The 24,914-nt window shown below is 39.6% G+C and overlaps 1 protein-coding gene across 1 annotated transcript in view; it reads right to left on the bottom strand.

Annotated features, from left to right (window-relative positions):
- grik3 (glutamate ionotropic receptor kainate type subunit 3) overlaps positions 1-24,914 on the bottom strand; it is an 85,638-nt gene that overhangs the window by 34,731 nt on the left and 25,993 nt on the right. The window contains exons 2-6 of the mRNA XM_029451229.1: positions 6,196-6,369; positions 5,780-6,037; positions 5,491-5,672; positions 2,922-2,975; positions 54-224 (exon numbers count right to left, since the gene is read on the bottom strand). Of these exons, the coding sequence (XP_029307089.1) occupies positions 54-224; positions 2,922-2,975; positions 5,491-5,672; positions 5,780-6,037; positions 6,196-6,369 (839 nt within the window). The remainder of the gene's footprint in view (positions 1-53; positions 225-2,921; positions 2,976-5,490; positions 5,673-5,779; positions 6,038-6,195; positions 6,370-24,914) is intronic.

Here is a 24,914-nt window from a genome sequence, read left to right as displayed (position 1 = left end):
ATTTTTGTGACTGACCTTAAATGGAACAAGAACACAGAAGTAATAAAACATACCGTCATGATGCCCTCCAGCAGGCCTGAGTCAGGTTTAGGTGGAATCTGCCTTTCCATCGACCATTTCTCCACGATGGACGCAACCTGGGGATTATCCACGTTGAGGATACGGAAGCCGGTCATGTTGACACCACAGAAGCGATATGGCTCCAGGTCGATGGCCATCAGGTCCTTTTTTAAGAGACAACAGTAATAAAGGATTCTCATTTACTCTGCCAGCACTGAGCATCTTTGTTTAAAGTATTCATACTGGATGCTTTCTCCTCACATGAAAAGAGAATGATGAAGCTGCTGATTAAAGTGATACTATTTTAAGACCAAATAGAGTAAAAGGAAGGAGACACACATTAGTTTTCAATGTCAAATTAGGAGATTTCAGCATAGTGTCTGGAAGCAGTGTCTGTGTAATAAAAGAAACTAAATAGCTCTGGTGGCGGAAGTCACTTTCCTGCGAGCAAACCTTTTAAGAATTGACAACTTGTTATTGTTTTTGTGCCTACATAATAATGTATTTCACTGCATGAATGACAAGCGTGTGTTGTTCATTTAGGTGCACATTTCTTATTTGGGATTTTTTTCTCCCAGTTTAGACAAATTAAAGAAAAACACACATTTATTCGGATCATATTAATAATCCAATATGAGCATTCCCTTGGCAATTTCTTAGCAAAAAAAGCAATTCAATTTGAGCTGCTGTAATTTCTGGGGCAGCCATTGCAGCTGAAGTGTGAAGTCACATGTTGACACATGTCGTGACGGAATAGGCCAGGGGGCTTGGAAAAGACATTTGGATGAACATAGATATTTCATTAGCACCCTGTGGGGTTAGTGCCGCGGGAACGAGAGTGTGTAAGACACTTACTAAAGAATGGTTGCCGCCAGTCACTGAAATATTTCTCCTCTTTTATTGCTTTCCCACTAGAACGCAGTACAGTACTTTCTTTTGTGAACAGAGGATCAAAGTAAATCTCTGTTGTTCTATATGACATTCAAAAATGCTCAGAAAAGTAGATCAGGTTACAAGTTTCTTAGCTTTGAAGCTAAGAATACAAATAACTGAGACAGAATTGTTAGTAAAAAAATGTAATTCGTCTTTTGTGACATCCTCATTTCTATTATGGCATTTTGAGATGTCAGAAAAGGGACTTGTTCCAATTATAAGGTCACCTTTTGCCGCACCGCCTTGTACACACATTTAGAACACAAAATCAACATAATCCTACAGGAGCATTACGCTGAAGTCTTTACCCAGAGAACGTGCAGTACGTGTCTGAGTGCTGCACACAGAAGTGTTATGGAGGTGGCAAACATAACAAAGTTCTTAGCTCCAGGTTCACACAGATAGCTGTGACAGGTTAATTTTAAAGGACAAGGAAGTTATTACCCCTGTTGCCTTTTCACGCTCTAATAAGTCGGCATTTCCCCTCACCTCAGAAGATAAAACACAGACATCAGTGGATTCCATCGAGGGGAAATTGTATTGCCATTTGTACCACGCAAGTATTCATCATTTTGAATCAAATCAAGCCGCCAGGTATAATCTCCTTAATGGCGTGTCTATCAATATGACAGTTTATTGCTGCATTAGAGATATACCACACTCTGATTCCATAAAGATATCTTGGTGTCATGTAGAAAATCATATCAAATAAAAGTTTTTAAGTTAATCCTCTTCGCAAGGAAACTGTTAACACAGTACGCTGGCAATTTAAGTGGGTTTGTTGGTCTCCCTAGTAAAGCAATAGACGTGCGATACAAACATAACATATTGCAGAACAATGTCATCGCCACTCTGTCAAGTGTGAAAGATGACACACATCGTGCCAGCACCTTTGTGTCCTATCACATTACCACAACAGACTGGACGTGTGCGAGCGAGAGAAGCGAAAAACAGAGACGATAACAAAGAGTGAAAGGAACAGCAAACATCATGCTGGTATTCATTTCCATTCAGTCAGTTTGTCTCCAGATAGTCGGCGTCTCAGTGACGAGCAGCAATGGCTCCCTGCTGGCTCTGCTTGTATTAGTCAGACGAATGAGAACTTGCTCAAGATGGGAAGGAAACTGTAACATTACTCAGGTTGCGTTTAACATATTTGATAAAGGGTGGCGATGTATTTTATTTAATTGTCAAAAAATCTCATGCTCTGTGTGAGGCACTTGGTCCAACTGAAGACACACACTCAGCCGCCAGATCATTAGGTACACCCGGCTCATACGAAGGCAGTCAAACACGACATTCCTTTAATAAATCCTTCATGAATGAATAATGTTCAGTTTTTGTTGATTCAACTTGATCATTTTGGAGGCTTTTGGTGCTGTTGAATTCTCACTATACAGGTGTTTTTGTTTCTTACCCTACGCTCGTTGATATACGTGGGGTGGACAAAATAATAGAAACACCTTTCAGTAAAACAAAATACAATTCGACAGCACAACACAAGTGCAGCCACCAAAATGAGGATAAAGTTGAATCAACAAAAAAGTGAAAATAAGATATTACATTTTGATAATGTTCACAATAAATCTAAATATATGGCATTTAATTAATGTATTTCCTGTAAAAGCTCACAGAGGACCAATGTTGGTCTTTTCCAAACTTGGAACCACATTCAGTTTTGAATCTCAAGCTGTTGTTTTTTTTTTTTATGCTGCCATCTCAAAGACTTCTGTTGACTTCACTATAAAGCAGTGTTTACTAAAGAACACTGAAGACTCCATTATGCCTCCAGCTTGTCAAACAAAATTGATATTATGGACTTGGTCCAAACCCCCATTGGCAATTAGCCACTATTCATCAAAAACTCAAGCGGTGGGAGATGAGAACAAACGAGACTCTCATTTGCGTTGACAAGCATGGTACATTACCAGAGTGGTGAAGATATAGTGGTAATACTCTGTCATCATCCCCATGGTCTGGGCCTGGAAGGATATGGAGACAGTGGATGGGGAAGGAAAGCGTGAATGAAAAGAGACAGGTTGGAGAAAATGGTCATTTTGTCACGTCAGGGCATTTTAGAATCAAACAGAAAAATACCAAAGAGATGATCAAAAAGACTTCATCAGTAAAGAAACATATAGCCGGGTTTTAATGAGCATATTGACGAATACGCTGATCATTTTGTTTGGGCACGTTTTCTTGCTCTCGCTTGTCGGGATTTCTGCACCATATGTGGTCCACAGAATTGCAGAACAGCAACAGTACTTGACGCTTTTTCTATGCATTTAAATGGTTTGCAATGGCTCGGTGCACGTGACGTTATTCCAGCACAGGAGAGAGAGAGAGAAAGAGCCTTCAATCAAAAGAGCTCGGTAATCTTTGCCTCATATCCAAACACTCCATCACTGCCACTTGTTTTGCTCAATCTACATTCAAAGGCACCACATTCCCATGGCGCCTATTCTTTCCCATTTAATTGTACCATCTGTCGTGAAAAAGCCAAGGTTATGTAAATAAGATGCTAAGGCACATTTAGTTCTCCGTCTATAGACATCAAGCCAAATACATGACATTGAAACTTTGGGTCACGTTTTGTATTGTGAGCGGGAGTTTTCATTAATTAAAGTAATTTTTTCCCACTGCTGCATGATGGACTTACAGTAGGATACAATGTCATTCTGTTTTAATAAACCTCCATATGTTCCTAGTTCTACCAATACAGCGTCACAGCACTAAATAAAAATACAGGACAATAAAAGGCTCACAGGGGCATACTTCTCATTGTCTCCTATTCAATCTGAGAGGGAATATAACCTGACAGATGCATGTTGAGTGCAGTTGAGCCTGTCAGGGCGAAGACAGGACCCGACATATTGCCGAGAGTCGTGGCATGACAAACGAGATATTCCAGGGGCATAATGCAGTACTTGATATTTAAACTCTGTTAAAATAGTCGCGTCAGATCCTCCTTCAAATGCAGCCGAGTCACATTACACATTAATTCAACTCTGTCCTTTAAATGCTTCTTATTGTCGTGGATAGGACCAACCTTTCTGTAAAGCGCTGAATGGAGCTGACTGCAAATCTTAAGATACTGAAGTTCAGTAGCTCGTACGTTTAGTCACTGCTGCCTGCAAATCAGTCATCGGTGATATAGGAATATAAGTCGCTTTAGGTTTCTATTTTGAGTGATCTTACTTTGCAATATTAATAGTGGCCAGATTTACAAGATATTTAAAATATACTTGTATTTCTTTTTAGTGTTTATTCACATTTTTTGCTAAAGTTCTCTGTTTCCATCCTCTCAAATGTAAATATTAGCAGTTTCTTTTGTGTTTCATTTCAATAAACTGAATATTGTGGAGTTAAAGACAAGGTAAATGATAAATATTCATCACAAGTTCCAAAAGACACAGTTTGTTGACATTTTACAGACCAAGATTAACTGAGAAAAATAATCAGCAGTTAAGTCAGCATTGAAAATATACCGTATTCACAGCCCTGATCTATATGGAATGACTGACAGACAGGTAATATATATATCCAATCACTTGTGTTTCCTTATTTTTAGAGCTGTAGTCTGTGCTGTAGTGCTCTGACAATTTGGTCATGGACGGAAACTGTCTGGAGCACTTCTTATCCTCTCAAGAGGACGCTGATTCCTCAGTGCGAGATGTGCAGACTGGCCACAAGCGAATATATGTCAACTCAGATCTCAATAACTTGAGAGGACTGACTTATTCAAATAACTTGGGACGGGAGGATGCATTTGGTAAACACGTTAACAGAAGCTGACAGCACACTAAATGGGGGGGGGGGGCTGTCCACCAGTCTGTTCCTGACATCCATAAAGCATTAGACCACCTGCACAATCTCTACTCTGTGCATCATACTGACAGTTCTTGGTTGACTGACGATCATTTATATCAAAATACGTTTTACAAAATAAGTTTAATAACAGAATAGACAATTTTTTGCATTGTTTTCTTTGCTCCCCATAAGGTGAAGACCCCGGATCCATTGTAAGAACTACACAATCCAGTTTTACAGACTATAATTTAAAGCCAGTTTCAACAGTAGCAAAAAAAGAAGATCTGTGCATCACATGAAACTATGACGTGTTTCTCTGCTTAACATCCCTCCAGGAAATATATCCCACACATGTACACACTTATAGATTGGTCAGTTTTAGATCGACACTGCTGTCGTTGTCTCACCTTTAATGTCTTCTGAGAAGGCAGGTGGCACCCCATAATGTCTCACAGCAGAACTTCACTGTTGCTAAATCATTACCGACACACCTTCTGCTGCTGCTCTCCTCCCGAGTTCTTGGCAAGTCAAAGCCTCCATATTTCTATCACAACACATCAACTGACTGCTAAAGAATCAACCGGTGGCAGTGACAGCTGTGTGGACGAGGACCGCATGCTTTCGATCGTTCGGCCGTGTTAAGATCCGACTGACATCAGGAGGCCTGTGCCGCGCGCTCTCACTGACCTGCTTGAGGACCTGCGCAGCCATGTGGTGACTGCAGTCAAAGATGATGCGAAACTCCCGGCTTCTCTTCATTTCTTTGAGGAGGGGTCTCGTGTCCTGCGAGTCGAGAGGAAGCTGGCGGATCTTTAGCCTAATGTTGTACCTGGACGGGGCCATTATCAGCTCCTGTAGTCTTATAAGACCTGGAGAAAAGTAACGGTACAAATAAAGACAAGGCCAAGAGCATCACATAGAAAACACAGTCCAATTGTTGTAGTTCATTGTTTATAGTGGAACTGAGTACTTTCACCTGTGCTGTCATCATATACCACAGTGGCGGTTTTCCATTTGAGAAACTGCACCAGGTCCAGGATGGCGTAGCTTAGTGAAGAATAATCCGGGTATAAATTGGCATAAAAGCTGTCCCTGTTGTCCATGGGGTGATGTTTCCATCGCACCTGGACGTGCGGCACTTCCAATGCATTGCAGATGGACTGCACAGCGTTTGACGATGAACTGTGCGAGGGCCCAAATATTGCAACTACACCTAAAGACAGCTGGTCACAAGCTGGAGAAGAGCAAGAGAAGAAAGCTTGAGAATTGCTCCACTAAATACCAAATGAGCCAACCTGATTATCAAACTAATACAGATACTGCTTTTTGTTATTTGACTGACCAGATTCTTCTCCACACTGTAAATCCTTGAATAAACACAGAACAACTTACCTTTTCTTGACGCCTCAAAGCTGTCGTAGATATTAATCCTCTGTATGTCATATGTTAATGTTGTGTTTGGCAACAAAGTCCTGTTTCTGTTAATGCTATTGACAGCAAATTTAAAGGCAAGCTCCTCCGCGCTAACAAGTGAAACGGGTCCATCTGTTTGTTCAAAAATCCCACCTGGAAAAACAAAAGAGAAAGAGACGTAAGGCCCAGGACAATTGGTCTGAAACATAATTGTAAAAGGAGAAACACAATTACAATTTTAGACAGGGCTAAATGGATAACATATTTAGAGGCATTTGCACTTAGGACTAGCAATGAGGGGAGCAGTGCACATGACACAAGCTATTACATTTGCTCAGCAAACATGAAGCAACCCTCTCCATTTTCAGAAAAGGCTGAAAACAACAATATAAGCTTTGAAGTCCAAAGCCATAGTGGGTTTCAGGAGTGTGTGTGTGTGTGTGTGTGTGTGTTCCATCAGAGCAGCAGGATATCTCAGGCTCTTGTCTTTCCATTAAGATGTCCTTTTATTTCAATAGAATACCACATTGGTGGAGCAGATAACTCGACTAGGGCACTCTTCTTTTACATAAAATTCAAAGGAAAGTATTTTTTCGTTTTTTTAGATGGACTGGACAACTGCTCAAAACTTACAAAACATATTTATGAGCACATCAAAGTGGAGCTCTGGTGGTGTGTATCAGACCATCATGCAGTGTAGAGGGAAACAAAACTTTACTTCTTTCAATAGTTTTGCAAAATAAATGTTTCTTTTTATGATATTGGCCCTGCAAGGCAGAACATAAAACTTAAACAACCAAATAAAGTATTCAATTATGTCACTTAAAGGGGAACTCCATATATATTATACACATAGACCAGTTTATCTGGAGAGAACTACTCAACTTGTGAAAAGGGGTGTATAATGTCTTCTATAGCTCTGAAAGGAGCTTTTTAAAATGATGATGTCGTGGCATTGGAGACTCACAATTAATAACAGAAAGCGTGCGTTACATGGAGCTTGAAAGAATTGAACATTGTTGCTTATTTGGAAATATATTGGAACTTATTCCACACTAGGAAACACTAGGATATGTGGGTGAAATATATCTCTTTATATTGTCTCTTGTCATATACTGAGGAAATCCAGCATAAAAAAAGAACATAAATCCAGTTATTTGGTCTTATTTTAACACAGGATATTCAAAAGTCAGAGTATTTGTTCTTTAATATTGTCCTGACATTAAAATAGTTAGTGCAAGTTCCACCAATTGGGTGTAATTGGTAACGTAACAAACATTACATACTGACAAATGTAAGACAACAAAGTCCCTCTGTAGTTCAGCTGAAGCCTTTAAGAAGACACTTTCGACAGCTTCTTTCGCCTTGATGCCTGGAGGAACATCAGCTTATGGAGAGACTGGCTCCTCCACCTCCACTCTCATCACATTATCTATTTCAATAACAAAGCAACGTGTCTCTGTCATTTTCCGTCAATTCTGAAAAAAGTTCACCGTCATCAAAAGTTCCCAAATGTCTGTACTTAAGTTTAACGTTTATGGCCATCATCTGAGCCATAAAGACAACCTTTTGAAAGCTGTTGTCTTCGCATTGAGATCACAAACTCTAAATCACTGCAGTGGATATCTTTAAAGTTATTTCTGCATCCTGTTTATGCTGATTTTGAGTTAGAGCTCTCTTTAGGATAACCTTAAGATTATCTAAATAACATAACTGAGAGAAAAGCAGCAAATCCTCACATTCTGCACGTGGGATGTTTGTCATCTTTGCTTCATAATTGGCAGAAATTGATGGTGCCAATTACTTTTCTGACGATCGGCTAATTAATTACTCAACTAATGGTTTCAGCAGTTGCTTTATTTAGTTGGAGGTAAGTTGGAGATTTTAGTACATTTCACTGGAATATTGATATTAATATGATTGTCTTCAGTTAGATGATTGAAATACTTCTTATAATAATCTTGGATTACCGTTATTAGGCACAGAAAGAAAAATCACTATAAAGGCTGTAATTTAATTAGGCCTAATGGGATTTAAAGAGCACTTAGTGATTTATTTTTATTTCAGTGTGTTTGTGTGTTATTTGCGTTTAAAGATACCACACACACACACACACACACACACACTGCCTGCCAACCTGGTATTATTTCACTAATCCCAGAGAATACCTGGTTGCAGAGAGCTGAGCTTGGAAATAGAACCTGTGACCCGCTGATGCCCCTGAACACACCCCGAACGCCTGGATAACTGAGTCGCATACCTCTGCTGCTGTAGGCAGAGTGGCAGCTCTGGAAGCCAAGCTCATCTTAGTATTTATGACTCAAAGCCTCCCTGGATTGTGAGGGGACGTGATGCATAAACCGCCCGGTGGAATGCGTCACATTAAAATAAATGAATCCTTCCATTTCATGGGGAAATCTCATTAGAGTACATTAAGTAATTGCTGGAGTATATAGTCATTTGACTGTTAAGAGGATAAAATGTGCATTGCTCAGAAGCACTTTAACAAATTTAATAAACAGAGGGAAAACCTGCTCCTTGGGAGGAAAATCCTGCGGGTAATTTGCTTTGCCCTTTTCAGAATTCTTCCAGCCTTAAAGCCTTAATGCACAAGCGCTCCCACAACTCCATCCAATAAGGGATGAGCAGCAGCACCGCACAACATGTGCTCTAATGATTGCAGAGATTGGAAAATTATGGAACATGTTTACAAATTCCCATTTCAACAACCACACTGAATGTTCTGTTATTGCAGTGGGCGCGTGCAAATTGAGATGCATGAAATCCAGACTTGTTCTTGTGAATCTCAGTCAAAAGGCTTCAAATTAGCATGTCTCCAATAGACAAGAACACAAAGGGCTTTAATTAGTCTCTAAGGTCCTACCACAATATATAAATCAGCCACTAATTGCAGCTGTTTCCATAATTTGTCCTTTGAGGACTTTGTGGATAAGCTGCATTCAGATGTATGTGAAGAGAGGACGACTCGAATTTAACTCTTAAACTGCAGAAAGTGAAACCAGACCGTTTTAACTTAATGTTAACAGTTAACAGACACTAAAATAAAGTGTAAAAATACAATAAAAATGTTATGTTACAGTATGAGTATGCAATATAAAACAAATGTTAAGCTTTAAATCATTTACTGGATCCTCCAGGAAGTATTTTTTCTAATTTCTTAAATTACAAATCTGCACCTGGTTTTACCCTGAGGCCTCGGTAACTAAAGTAACAATCCTGAGACGACATCTGCAGCTGATAAACGTTCTCCCAGCGGTGTTATAATGGTGCCAACATGTGTATGTGAAGCTTCCTGTATTGAAACACCTTGTCACACAAAGAAAAGGCATCAAGAAAGTACAAAGTCGTTATATATAAGGACAGTAATTTCATTACATTACAGTTCATTTAGCTGACGCTTTTGTCCAAAGCGACTTCCAGGAAGTGCAAACAATCATGAGGATACAACTCCGAACAGCAAGAATCTTGCAGGTACATTAGCTTCAAATAGGTGCAATCCTTTAAGTGCAGAACAACAGCTTCAAATAAGCCAAACAAAAGTGCAACATACAGAAACAATAGAATACAAATTCAACTATTAGCTACAAATAAGCCAAACCAATGTAAGTGCAACATACAGAGAACTGTAATAGATTACATGCAGTATATAGAATACTATATAAACACATATTCAGAAAGATTCTCTATGAAATGTGGCCAACGTGCGGATTACAAGTGCACACAATGTTATTACATATGCTAATAAATCCTACATAAATACAACATTTGGCCTGCATGTGAATCTGTGAGTGCAGAAGAGGTCTGCAAGGCCTGAAGGAACACAGACAAGCTGCGTCGAGTCAAATCCAGAGGTTTCACAATGTCAGCTGTACATGTCTGCGTTGTAGCATAACACATGTCATGTTCCCGCAAAACAACGTGGGCAAGCGCACGAGCATAAACCCACCCTGTGCTGTTATGTGCTGGCAAACTGCCTGCAAGCCAGCTTTGGTTGGAATCATCTGGGTACCGCTGAAAATACTTATTTTTAACATCTACTGCGTTTACAGACTTGAGACTTCAAAGAGAGCGATCTGAGTGACAGAATGACAGTCTGCCAAAACAAAGACACATTAAAATAGAATGATGCCGGGATTGTTTTCCGCTTTTAGTTTTCTTTGGTTCGATGACTTTTACAAACATGTTTGTGAAGTAATTCATTATACAGTTGATGATTTAATGCATTTAACATGTTTCTGCTATATCACACTTACTGGTAGTTCAATTCTATCAGAAATGACACAACTAGAACTACCTAAAAGGTATATTTTATATGTTAGTTGCATTGGTTTTCGTATTAAATGTCTTATTTGTGTCGAATGAAGTAGGCAGTGATTAATTTATTCTGATCTCAAAGCTGCTGTGATTAAATGGAGGCTGGTATGTTGTTTCCCCCACTATGATTATTCATTCATTCAATTGTTTGGGCTTACGTTTGATTGGAGAAGTCATATTTGTTTGCTAATGAGAGTATGTTTGTCCCTGTCCTTTTTTAAAATGATAACACAACAACACAACCCAAGGAATCAGAAACTTTTCATTATCAGCTGAGAAACTTCGTAGTTTTAAAGACTTATTTCTTTCTTTTCAAATAAATTCAGTGCCAACGATTTAAAAGCAAAGCAAAGTCATTTTTTGGTATCTGCACTTGCACCACGACTGAGGTAAAAACTGTGACACCATTGCTCTTGTTCAACATGTGGAGTCTGTGCGGAGGAGAGGCACGACAGATGACCTTTGCTGTTATTTTCTGACGAGCAACAATTTGAACTTACTCGCCGTTACAAGCAGCTTCACGCCAACATTGCACGCGATTTCATTACCTCGCTCGTCCCTCTAAACCGCTAAGACAGCAACAAATAACATACATTAAGATCTCAATCAGCAAATCAAAATGTAAAGTATTTCTACTCTATACCTCAGGACATCGATCACAATAGATGGACATGTGCTGCAAATACAAGTAGATATATCTTCATATTTTATTTTTTATTGTCCTCCATTGTATGCTACATTGTGCTTGTTAAAATAAATTCCTTGCCACGAGACAAACCAATGTGGAAACCCAAACAATGAAAATAGCTCATTATGCTCTCGGATGTACATATGTGCTCGCCAACTGCATCTCGGAGTGTTGCTCTTTTGTACTTTGTTTTCACTGGTGGGATTCCCAATCTCACTGTGAATAGCTTCCTGTCTCCCTGGATGTGCAACAGCACTCAGTTACACAATGATGGCAGCTAACAATGACCAGCACACACACACCCACACACACACACACACACACACACACACACACACGAACCCCCGCGAACGTTTAGAAATGCGACCAATTTCGAGAATAATGTGTTCCCCTCATAATTAAGGGTAACAACACAACACTTGGGACTTACTGTTATACAGTACAGAACCGAGACCAGCGTTTGAGTTAGCCAATACTGCAGTTTGTACCGCACATTGTAAAAACACAACAAACAAAAGCAGGACAGGAATGTGTTACATTTAATCCATGATAAGTGTCATGAGAGGAAATTAAGGGTGCTGGTTAATTAATGTTGTCTGGCAGCATGTTGGCTCATTAGTTAGCAAAGTCACCTCACAGCAAGAAGGTTCTTGGTTTGATCTGAGCTGTGGTTCTTCTCCCCATGTTCTCTTGCGCTGCCCCCCCCCCCCCCCCCCCCCCCACTGCTCTGGTTTCCTCGTGCAATTTAAACACATGCAGGTCAGGTGAATGTAACACTCTGAAATTGCCTTAGTGTGTTAGTGTGCATGTGTTTGTCGAAGTGTTAACCCTGCAGCGATTCAGTGACCCTTGCAGGGTGTTCACACGTCTTTCTTCTAATGCTCCAATCACCCTTTAACCCTTATTAAGCATACGGGGGGCAAAGATGAATGCTTGATTAATTACTCTGCTAACTAATGATTTAAAATCAACAAATTAACACATGTAGAAGTGTGCGTTTGGAAGTAAAACACGTGTATAGAGTTGCGAATAAGGAGGGATCTCTGGTTTTCCCGTTCTGTATTCACATTTAAAGAAATATCTTTAACATAGACTCCTGGGTGATGATACAGTCGTATAGGATTACGTAAATAGCACCAGTTTTAATTATTCCATCTTTGTTTCTAGGAAATCATTGTGTGTCCATCATACTGTATGTTAGTGTGGTGGAGAATAGGACAATCGGAACATATAGGGCTCCACATGCTAATCTCTGGTTGGTTCATCAGACAGGTTGCATTTCTTGGCATGAACAAAGTGTTAACCGTTGGATCGTAAAGGTCGTTACTGTTGATATTGTTAACACTAAAAGTGTGATAAATGTCAAAACTGACGGCTGTGTGCTGACATGCTAATGGTTGCACACGTGAAGTGCAAAATGCCACAGCTGAGTATTAACAGTGTCCAGGATTTATGAGTCTGTGGGAATTTTAATTACCAAAGTGTTAAGATTTCTTTCTTTTTGTGTGTGTGTGTGTGTGTGTGTGTGTGTGTGTGTGTGTGTGTGTGTGTGTGTGTGTGTGTGTGTGTGTGTGTGTGTTAATTTTGCCATACACAAGTCAAACTGAGAACACCGAGGAGGCTCGTTTAAAGCATATAACAGTAGTTTAATTTTAGCTAAAATCAACAACATATCACATTAAATAACATAAATACAAAATAAAATGTAAAATATGTCACTTTATATGTTTTAGATTTAGTCTTACATGTCCAATGCATATGTTTACAGACACAGTATACAGTTGTATGTGTTTCTTATGTATAAAAATAAAAAGGTTCTGGTAATGTGGATATGTAAGCTGAGCAGTATTACAGTTTAAATGATTACAGGGGCTGTGCTATGGTTGGCATCTGCTGCCGAGTGTTCACTGATAGTACATGCACATTTACATAAAGAGAAGAATAAAGCCCGTACTTAAGTTTAATGACAACTTCAATTCTGGTCAACAATATCATTATACTAAGCTCTTATTAATGTCTGTTAAATCCCTTTTAAAACATTAAACTGTTATAGCGTTCTCTAAACATAAAGTAACGTGTTATTACACTGGCATTTGTGTTGAGTAATCATCATAGCTACAATATTAATAATTAATCATTTATTTGGATTTAATAAATGTAACTATTTACTGACACATGGTAAATACATTTAACATAATATAGCGAGTGGTTAAACCAATAGTCTAATTTAATTCAAGATCCTATTTTACTGGATTAATGTTCTAATCAAAGCAGAATATCAAATTAGCCCCGACAGACGACGCTCTATATTAGCAACTTGAACCATGCTGTCAGTCAGGAGATGGCTTATGAGTTACTTTACTAATTCATAACTCGACAGTGAATTGATCAGATGCATTCTGGGAAGGAAAATACGCTTTAACAACGGTTTTGATATTCAACTATGAACAATCTGACTTCATCTAATCCATGTGTTGTCCACTGAGTATGAGCTTCATAGTGGCACAAACATAAAATGAATACCGCCATTTTACTCATCACCTCAAATTATGAGGAAATAAATATTGTGGTTCAGTGTTCAAAGCTGGTTGATATGTATGCCAAATCTAGCTTTAGCCCCCTCCCAGCATGCACAAGTGGCATCTGGTCTGAATGTGGGAAAGCTAGAATGATGGATTGTGCTCTCACATGTGAAAAACCTACTTCCAAATGCGAATATTGCATTAGGAACACTTGAACAAATATTTAAACCAACTGTGAGAAAAATGTATAATATAAAAGTGTCTCACAGCAGATTGTAATTGACTTTATTGACTTGAAGACCAGCGCACTATAACACTTACAACCATCGTTATCTGTTTGAAATCTCAAGCAATAAACATCAGGTAAGAAATATTTCCCAGTAGATTTATCACCTTTGGGAATAAAACCGGCTCTATATTTATTCATAGTGCAACATTTGCAGCCGGTTTACGCACACCCACACACACTATTTCTTCTTGGAGCATACTGAAGATAAAGCTTGCCTCAGTGACTTGTCTCACACACACACAGACTCTCTGCAAAGCTGACTCGAATTAGAGCTTCCATTTGTCACTCCGACTGATTCATGCAGTCTCCATTGTTATCTTAATGAGGTATTTAACTTACTATTTGTAACTAACAATAACGTGGCAAATAATTGTTTTCTCAAAAGCTCCGCCTCACAGCGATCCATTATGTAGAATGAGTGTTTATATTTCTAACGTTGACAGGCTGTGCATATAGTAAATGTTTTGTTGTATTGTTTCCTTATTTCTTCAGTTCACTGTACTACAGGATGCAAAACAATACGATTATATTCAAACCTTGCAGCAGCAACGTCTAGTGATGAAGATGCAGGTTCAAGCCCGCTTAATATCAGCTATGTGTTCCACGCAGACTGCTCCGAAGCTTTAACATATTCAAAACACTATAAAATGCAACAAAAACTGCATATCATGGAGAATTATCTCACTGTAAGAGCATGAGTATTCTTACATTTCCCAAATCGTATCTTCAAATGTTTTAAATGGTACAGCGTTTAGACAAATGTGCCACGTGCGTACAGCTTTAACGGCTCATAATATATTATCATATAAATTGAATTTGGGGTTCTAATGTTTGAGTCCATAATGGGAAAGGCTGTTTTAATTATGTTATTTCTCCCTCTAACTCACTGTCCGCTTTGAATCTCCATCCTGCTCCATCACAGCTGAGAGGCATTCTTATTTATTTGATACGATTAGTAGTACTCATGCAGCCCTATAATGTTGTGATATCTCCTCTGTCAGAGGACTGTCAGGTAACAACACATTTGTAAAATCTAATTTTATGCTCAAGTGGTTCTGCTTCTGCAATTTATCGCAGCTATCGCTCACCCTCTCCCCTGCTCGCTTTCCCTCACTCCGTCTCCCTCTCCAGTCTCCACCCTCTCTTCCCAGCTTAGTGAGGTGTTTTGATCTCATTATCATTCCCAAACATTCACACCGGATAATCTGTCAGGGCGGGAGCCTGTGCTCTGCACCGTACAGGGCACCCCGGTCATGATTAGGGGTGTCGGGGCGTGCTTGCAATGAAAATCCCTTTTTTTCTCCTTCTCTCCTTTTAAACCAAACTACAAGTAATGAGTATATTTTTCTCCCTGCATGCTATAAAACTTGGCGGTGTCAATTAGATCCTTTAGTAAAGAGAAACTGCCTCATACTTTATGAGGGAAATGGTGGCACAGCCCAGCGAGGACACAGAATTGATTAGCCAAACCGAGCAGCGGGACTCAGGTGCCCTTTTGCAAAACCACAAATCCCTTTCCAGAAACACTGCACAATGCACAGTGAACCTCCATTAGACAATTCTGTTCCACAATGCAACGATACAAACAGCCACCTCCCCTGTCTGTGGCCTATTGTTGTGAAGGAGGTAAAGCCCTCCCCATGCCAAATCCTCACCTCACCGCCAGTTCAATCAAAGGCTCTGCCAGGAAAACGGGGAGCAACACAATGGTGACTAATGCCAGGTGGATCGGGGCTCTGAGCTGTGCCAAGCTACCTGTGTCCATCACCATCCCTGCGCCATCTATCTCTTCACCCGCTGCCACCATTTCTTTGTCCACATATGGTGGTAGAAAATATGCAGACCTGCAGCCTTGGCACTTTGTCATAGTGGGACACAAAGGTTGCCAACAGCAGGAAAAAGCTCCACAATTTGCATAAACAACAGCTTTGGAAAGTGCTCCTTCAATAATGTGTGTGTGTGTGTGTGTTTAGAAAGTGGACTTACATAAAGATAAGTGCAGGATACAGTTAAATATAGTATCCGTGTGGTGTATGTTTTGTCTTGTCTCTAAACCTATGTAATACAAAACTTAATGTATACGATTGTATTGTAATGTATTATTAAAAGTCTTATCCGTATCGTTGGCCACGTATACCCTCTACCGCTATCTCCACACTGTCATCCATGTGTGAAAATTGCAGAACTCAAACATTTCTGTCAAAAAAAGAAAGAAAGACATGGAATTGACCTTGTAACGGTTAACTTTCAAATGCTAATCAGACACTAACGCACATAGTGCAGACACCTGCTGGCTCTTACTGAACACGGTGTGCTGAAAACTTTCAAGCACTCTGTACTCGCGGCCACAATTGAAGTGGCGTCACATGGGGTGTTTTTCATCAGCTATGAAAAGAAAAACGCCAGTGAAATAAATGATTTATGCATGACATGACATAACATTATGTGTGCAGCAGCAATGATAAAATAATATATATGTGTTATAAAAGTGACAGACCATGATTATATTTTAATTACAGGATGTTTTCAGACAGGGGCATAGGAGAACTATATTTATAAGTAACACAATACAAACAATATGAATTGAGGGCTTTCCCCTAGTCGTGAAAGGAAAAACACTATTTGAAGAAACATTTTCAACCCATAAACCTATACACTTACATTTCCACAACCATGAAGTTGACAATAAACAAACTATAGCCTTTGCAGGACAGCTGAGTAGATTGGTCTGAAAATATAGGTTGTCGAACATAAACACAAGGCTGTGTTCCTTTTCCCAGCCGGACCCCCCGAGTGGGTTCTGTCTGCCAGGCAAGCAGAACATTTCTGTGAGCATCTCAGCTGCTGGTGCAGTTGAGTACAGGCATTGTGTTCAAGCAGACAGCAGCACTGTGTGGAGAAATGCATTGTTCCAATGAGACCGCTGCGTTGCCACAGCAGGGGTGCAGCCACAGAGGGGTTTTGTCCAAAACAAAACAAATGCAGGTTTGTTGGACAGAAAAAAAGTAAAACCTGGCTCCACTTTAGCTGCAGTGTTTTTTTGCGACAACATATGGCAAAGCTCTGCGTAGGCTAATCAAGTACTATACATGCATGCTGATGATCCTGGGGACGGAATGATGTGCCGTGATAACTTTACAGAGTTCCTCACAGTATTGCATCTGTTAAGCTTTCGATGTAATGGATTTACTACTTTAGCTTGCATTTCATCGTCCACCAACGCGGCCCCTTGTCTCTAACCCTTAACCCTTAACCCTAACCCTTAACCCTAACCCTAACCCTAACCCTAACCCTGACAAAACACACTTACCAAACATATCCTCACAATACTCATACTGCCTACAGAAGTTTGATGTCTTTCTGCCTTCGTATGTCATTCAAAGAAGTTTCAACAAGATGTGCCGATACTGAAAGTTTGAAGTTACCGAAAACACTTTGAAGAGCTTCTGTTAAAGTCCTTTCATCACTGTATGTTACATTTTATGTTACAATCAATATAATGTGAGGAGTGTCGGTGAAACAGAAGCGCTGAAGGCTGAGAGTAATAGACTTCCACCTCAACGCTTCACCGTGGAGTTTTATGTTCATATTCTTTGTGTCGGGTCACTCGGTGACTCCAGGGCTTCATTTTCATTGGAAGCACTTTGAAAGGCCCTTTTAATTTTACTGTCACAAACCTGTTGCGGACCAATTGACTTTTCCTGAGGGTTAAAGCACCACAGTCAGTCTCTAAAGTGGAAGGTTAGATAACTACTCTGGGTCACTAAAAATTGTGCAGCGTAATTGACATTGATTTTACAACTAAAGGTTCAATTAATATCAAGGCCTTTGTTTATCCCTGCAAGCTGCTTCAAAGTCCATACTAAAATGGAAAGGCATTGTTTAATTTAGGCCATCTTATCACTGTGCAGTTTTGACAACCACTTAGTTGCTTTAATGCTTAACATAATTAGAACAAGAGTTTGAGTTCAGCTACGTATAAAACTCTTTGACAGTGCTATTATCGTCCCCCACCCATGGAAATTAGCGTCTTTTGCCGGGGGCATGATGAAAACAGGACGCAAGTTTCTTTTTTATGATCTCCTGTCTTACTTTTATAAAAGGCAGTAAACATCTCTTATTGCATTTGCGGAAAAACCGCAAAGAACTTGAATGTAACCCAAATAACGACAAAGATGGCATTTTAACATTTGTAATAGACTAATATCGAAATAGAAAACGCAGCATCGCTGTGGAGACGAATAAGAGCCTTGAGCCGAGAGGTTGACGAGAGTATGAAGACGAGAGCCACCCTGTTTTTCAAAGTCATTGCAGGCGCGGCTAAATATACATCTGCCCCACTTACTATTGGACGGACCACACATGCAAAGTTAATGTAGACAAACGAGGGGGAGGTGCAGGTCAGATCATTTGGGACACCTCTGGCTAGTTTCTGGGACAGGAAGCACTCAAATGGAAATTCACCGTGTCTGCGAGAGCGTTCACATCGTCTGGAACAAGACCAATCTTAACACATCTGAATTGGAGCCCTGGGCGCTCATTTCTAGCCACATTCTTCTCTTTTTTTCTGGCGGTATGAGGAGGGAGATTATTCCCCTCAGGGCACGTAGAAGGGGCCATGTACTCATGAGGATTAGCAGAGAGCACAGAGCGATGAATGTGAGGGACCAGTCAACCGAGGGACATTAACTGATACCTTCTGAACGAATTTCGACATTTATAGAATCTAAATTGAAGTCACTACAGGTAGACTTTTCCATTCTAAGACACTGCAGTGAAATATATCATATTAAGTATCCTTAATAATCAGCTTCAAAGCACATTCCCTCGTGACTGTGTGTAAATCAACGTGTCTGACGGCACGGATGTGATTGACAGCCGACATGAAGCCTCTCTTGTAAACACTATCCATGGACAGTCATGTAGTTTCATGAAACAGAGAAGGCAAGATGTATATCTACATTTTAATCACACAAGGAACATTTGTTTTCTTTCTATGATCTCTATTTATAAAAACCCACTTGTTAAATAAACTTATCAATCTACAGCTTCCAGAGTTGTCCCGGGGATGATGAGACAAAAACAAAATGTTAAGATTGTGTGAGGAACCTGTTATGAATGAGAGCCGTGGAGAACAAAATGTGCAGAGCTTATATTTTAGTTCTCTTTCAAACATGGCTTGACTATTGTAGGTTTATAATAAAAGCCGCCTGTTTTATCACAGAGCACAAGCATTATTCCCAAGCACTTTGCACCGTCTTTTCAAAGCCGATTAGAACACGGAGAAGGAGGCCAGCTCATCCTTGCAAAGGCAAGATATTTACATTTCGGTGCCATGTGCAGTGAATTTTAATTTGGTTGCTACGATTTAACACGCCGGCTTCCTAGTAGTTTCACACATGAGTGCTTAATGGCTTCGTTAACATCCTGAGGGACTTTCCTCATTACCTGATCTGGTCAGCTCTGACAGGTGCAACGAGTCTCATCACTGATCTTTGTTCATAGTGCCAAGTTCCCTCGCACCATCGATCGCGGTGAAATCGAAATCAAAGAAACACATGTGAGTCAAAAAGCCAAAGCACAAAAAAAAAACGGAAAAGTCAGTCAGTGGCATAAGGGAATAATTCTAATGAGATCAGTGCCCTTGACAAAAATATACGGCCCAAAGTTAAATATCTAAATTATTCCCGTATTGCCTCTTTGAGTATCTTTGGACGCAGACCAAGAACACCATTAGGCCATTTAAAACAAACCCATTAAGCATGTGTTTCATAGCACAAGCACTGATAAAGTCCTAAGGCAACGCTGTGGAAAATGCTTAACATTTTTTATTTGTTTTCCTCTGTTAAATACACCAAACATATTTAATTGCCAGCTGTGTGTGCCCTTGAATCTGAGATGCCGCAGTATATTATTTACAGTCTTCTAGCATTCCATGTATTTATCTGTACTTCATTGACACGCCCCGCCAGGACATAATTCAAAAGATATTTTAATAAAACATCTCATATCAGATACTAGCCTGAAGGTCACTGAAGACGGTTCATCTTCCTTAAAACATATTTCCAAGCATAAAACAAAATGTTCAAGATCATACTGTCTAATCAAACCTTTCTTTGCTTTTGCATAATCAGTATTATGACAACATAAAGTGAACCCCTGATTTGTCTTATGCCCACTCTTATCAAACTCAGCTTATAATATAAGATGTTATGATGATATTTGAAAGAATATGATTTGAAGGTGACCTGATGAGAGAGTTTCACAGACATCCATCTTCTTGTCAAACACCCTGACCACCGACACAACTTGTTCTCTCAGATCACTTCCTCCACACTCGCCCTCCGAGTGATGGACACACACGCTGCACAGCATAAATTGTCTTCGCTGTTTTCGCTTTGATACCTGACATGGACCGGGCTTCCTGCTAAAGCAAGCTCCGTGTGGAGTACTGACACTTTGCCAACACTCTGTTGTTGAGAGAACACATAACGTGTGTGCACCGTGTGAATCGCCCATACAACAGACTGTGCATCATGTCCTGTCACTCTCCTGAAAAACACAGTGGACACACTGACCTGTCTGGAATAATGATTTACAATCAGGCTTTGACTAAAAACTGCATGTGGAATAAATGTGTGAGATATAAATAGAGAACGTTGTTGTTTAAACGCCATTCGAAATGTTTGTTAAATCATTTAAATCACTGTCACACCAATTGTGCGAGGTCAAGTAAAGCAATCAGTTATGACAGGCAACCGCAGGAGCTGTAAATATTTTTGGAGCATGATAACTTTTAATAAACCTCGCTCCATTCTATGGATTTTATTCTACAATGAAGCTATTTATAACGTTTGTGACCTTGTTTAAGTGCTCACTTAAGGCTGTCCGTCATTTCTGATTATAATATTGCTCCTACTATTATGTGAGACACAGTTTATTCTATTCATAGTGAATTTTGTTTGGAAATGTTTAATAAGTTTAGGAAATGTGATGTTAATAGGGTTGCAACTAATAATTCTTTTAATTTTATTTTTGCAGATTATTTTCTAAATTAATTAATTATGCCTATGTCTATAAAATGTCAAATAATAGCAAAAAATGTGAATCAGTAATTTTCTAGAGCCCCAGTTGATCGACCAACAGTCCAAAACCCAAACACTCAGTTTACAATTATTATATAAAATAGATAAAAACAGTAATTCCTCACTAATTTTAAAATTTTAAAATCGACTAACTCCAGTTGTTTATCCAAATAATTGAAGAAATATAATAATTAAAATAAACCCTACATTACTATTTAAACTATAAACAGTAAATAATTACCTCACGTTATTTGCTGGTTAATTTAATAATGTGATGCTGGTATGTTTTGCAGGTTTTCCTTGTATTTCAACACACTTCTCGGCACATTGTGTTGTTAAAGTGCAATGATACCAAACAATCAGGCAGATATCGCATAATCGATAGCTCTCACTTATTATTGCTACACGGAATTTGCCACAAAGTATCACAAGGCCATACAAGACATCATAAAAACTTCATTCCACCCACAGCACAGTAATTTATGCCACCTGTGCTGATGGCATTTTCCTCTGCCAAATGAAAAAGGCAAGAAATCTCAAATGAAGTGAAAAAGGATTGAGGCAAATCCATACCTCATACTAACCTCACCTTCTTGTGCAGTCAAGTCTCAGTGCTTTTATCTGGCAGGCCTAATGCTATTGATGGGCTGTTGAAAAAGAATAGAAAACCCCCTTGCTACAACAGCATTTTGGCTGCTTAGCATTTGTGGGAATACACAGTAGGAGCATTATGGGAGCAGATTATTTATTCTGAATGAGAGGCAATTTCGATACCTTGGGTCCAATGGGAGAAGAGAAAATGTGTTCCTGGTGCAAAACAAGCGGCCAAGCGGAGACTTGAGAAATCCATCGGGGGGGGAGACGAGCGACCGAGGTGCTGAATTGAATAATAACAACAAAAAAAACCCCGACAAAGCCAACAAACTCTGAAACCTCAGAGCTGACAAGTTCATTACCCGCAGAAACCACCTGGCTAACAGCTTTTCTTGTGAGGATTTCACTAATAAAAGATTTCACAAAAATAACTGCACACGCTGCGATTTCTGTCCGGCCGCCACAATGCTCGTGGCTTGGTGTCAAATGGAGGTCATGTTTTTAATCCCATATTTCCTCTTCTCACACTCAAGCCTTTCTATAGCTACTGTTACTTATCAAACCGAGTGTGTTTTTCTTCAATTATTTAACTGCAGAGGCTGCAGCTTGTCCAGTTCATGCAAAATGCATTTTGTATGAATACGAATGAGCGCTGTGTCCTAAAAAATTAAGTTTGTATACACTAATATGCAACAGCCGATGAATTTAGTAAGAAGCTTAAGGCAGCACGAACTACGTTTTGTATCGGTATATTGAAGCAACGTTAATAATTAAAATATCTGACAGGTCATAAGATATAAAAACTGAACATATCATTAAAATGTTCACTCACAACGTATATCACGTTTTTCCTTGGAAGATACGAGGGCATAAAACATTAGCAAAGCCGATTTCTGTAATGTTTTTAATAGTAACATTTTTACATCCACGTTTACTTGCTAGTTTTCTTCACTGTATGGAACCCACTCGTAAAGACGTCGTATAAAGCTCCACAGGGTTCCTTTTAATCAAAGTGGTTTTGTTGCCTAAGCGTAATTGCAGGTCTCAGGATTTGAACCCTGGTGTCAAAGTCTGAGCTTTGTCCGTCCACCATAAATGTGAACTCTGCTCAATAACATAATCCCAGCACCATCACATTTCAACTCAAAGCGTGTTTGGCAGAACACATTAGTAGAACATAAAAGTCACTTCTCGTGGACGGGGTTGCGCTGTGGGAGGTTGGTGAATGCTGCTGTGATGTTGGGTATTTATTGCAGACACTGCTTGAGATTTAGTGGGGACCTGCCCTATAGCCTGCAACACAGAGAGAGAAAAGTGCAATTGTTTTCTTCTCCAAATCTAACGCAGTATAATAAAGGCCATATGCCAGGAGGCAGCCACTAAATACGCCTGGTCAATCTCAAGGGTTCTTGTGGGATCAAGAGACCGAAGCGAACATAACGCCTTTCCTAAGGAGAGCCAACAGTGTGGCGGGCAGAGCACACAGAGAAACACCCATAATGCATTTCCTTCAGGACTTTCACGCGGTACTAGTTTAGTAACAGTCACTCCAACGGCAGTACTTGGAATGTGAAAGCGAAGATACCGTAAAGCCAGTGAGAGGATGGAGTCAAGGACCTATTTTGTCATTCAAAGTAGAGAGGGCCTGAAGCGTTCACATGTTTGAAGAAACTTGAATATGAACTGGTCTACCCTGTCCATAATATCCTGTTACAGTTGTCTGAGAGGGCATGGCAGACTGCAGAAAAATCAAGACGTACAGCTGCACAACTGTTGTGCATCAGTCCAGATCCCAAACATCAGGGGAGCCTCACTGTCAACTTATAAAGGACACTGCACTTAATCATTTCGGGTGTCTGGAGGAATCAGGAAGGGATGGTTCATGAGTCATTACATGTGATGCGTAAGGTTTCAAGCACTGTCATAATCCGTTAACAGACTTAATTAAAAAGCTGAGTGACTCTGCAATCATAATTCGGTCTGCTGCAGAACCGACATCCCCTGTTTGTTTATATAACCTGATTTCAAATGGGGACAGTCAGTCAAAATCAAGTCATCACTTGGTAATGCCCTTGTGAATGCGTAGTGCGCCACCAATGACTCATGAAATATGTTACTCCGATCACAGGTTACATCCACGCCATCAATCCTCAAGATTAATTTGGCTTGGAAGATGAGTTATTCAATAATTCATTGTGTATATTTGCATGCAAATTAATCCTCATTCCATGTGACAAGGAGAATTAAATGATTGCTTACCTGTTAATTTGGAAATAATTATTATTCTTTCAATCTATGGTCTACAGGGTTTGTTGTTGAGACACATTTCCTGTATGTATGTGTTCAAAAGATAAAAATAGCTAAGACTGGAGCATATGGAAATGGTGCATGTGCTCTAGATGTTGTTCATCTCCTTGGAAGAGTTTTAGTATTGCTGTGTTCCACAGGATATTAAATAATCATGTTTTTGGCCATCTTAAATATATTAATATAATAATAATATCTAAAATCTAAAGAACACGGGGAGGAAACGTTTATCTTCTTCCCCTTCAAACCTCAAGAGATAAAAAGCAATTAAGCTTGCTCAGCACCCACCTCTCGCCCCTTCTGGTGACCCACATTTAGCCTTCATATCTGAAGTGGACTTAATGTATGAAATTTGACACTAACAGCTGATTTTTATTTTCCTTGAAGAGCATTCATGCAAAACAAAATAAAGAGAGGAAAATGTCTGGGTCAGCATTTACTTCATACTTGAAGAGAGTGGATAATTACCAAATCTTTGCATGACAAAGACTTAAAAGAAAGCTGCTCAGAAATGAAGCCAAAACACCTTGATCGCCCCCTGGTGGCCGGCTGAAGGGAAGCGCTTGATTTGATACGCAGCGGAGTTTTCTATGTGCAGAGCACGCATTGTAAAGGTCAATATTGGAGGTGATCGCTTTCATTTAGTTGAAATTATAATTGTGATTAATATTCAACTAATTGTGTTGACCTATTTACCTGTTCAGCAATTTATTTATGAACCATAACCTTACTGGAGATGCGTTAGCACGTAATCAGGTAATTCAAAAATAAACATCACATTCTCAAGAGTGACAATAAAGTCCGACTCTACAGTGAAGTAGCTGTGGTACTTGTGCATTCTCAATTCAAACTGAAGGTCAACTTGATTAAGAATAGAG

This window comes from Cottoperca gobio, chromosome 16, assembly GCF_900634415.1.
Source record: "Cottoperca gobio chromosome 16, fCotGob3.1, whole genome shotgun sequence".
Lineage (NCBI taxonomy): Eukaryota > Metazoa > Chordata > Actinopteri > Perciformes > Bovichtidae > Cottoperca > Cottoperca gobio.
The sequence above is the reverse complement of the archived record's forward strand: the minus strand, read 5'-3'. Positions and strand labels throughout refer to the sequence as shown.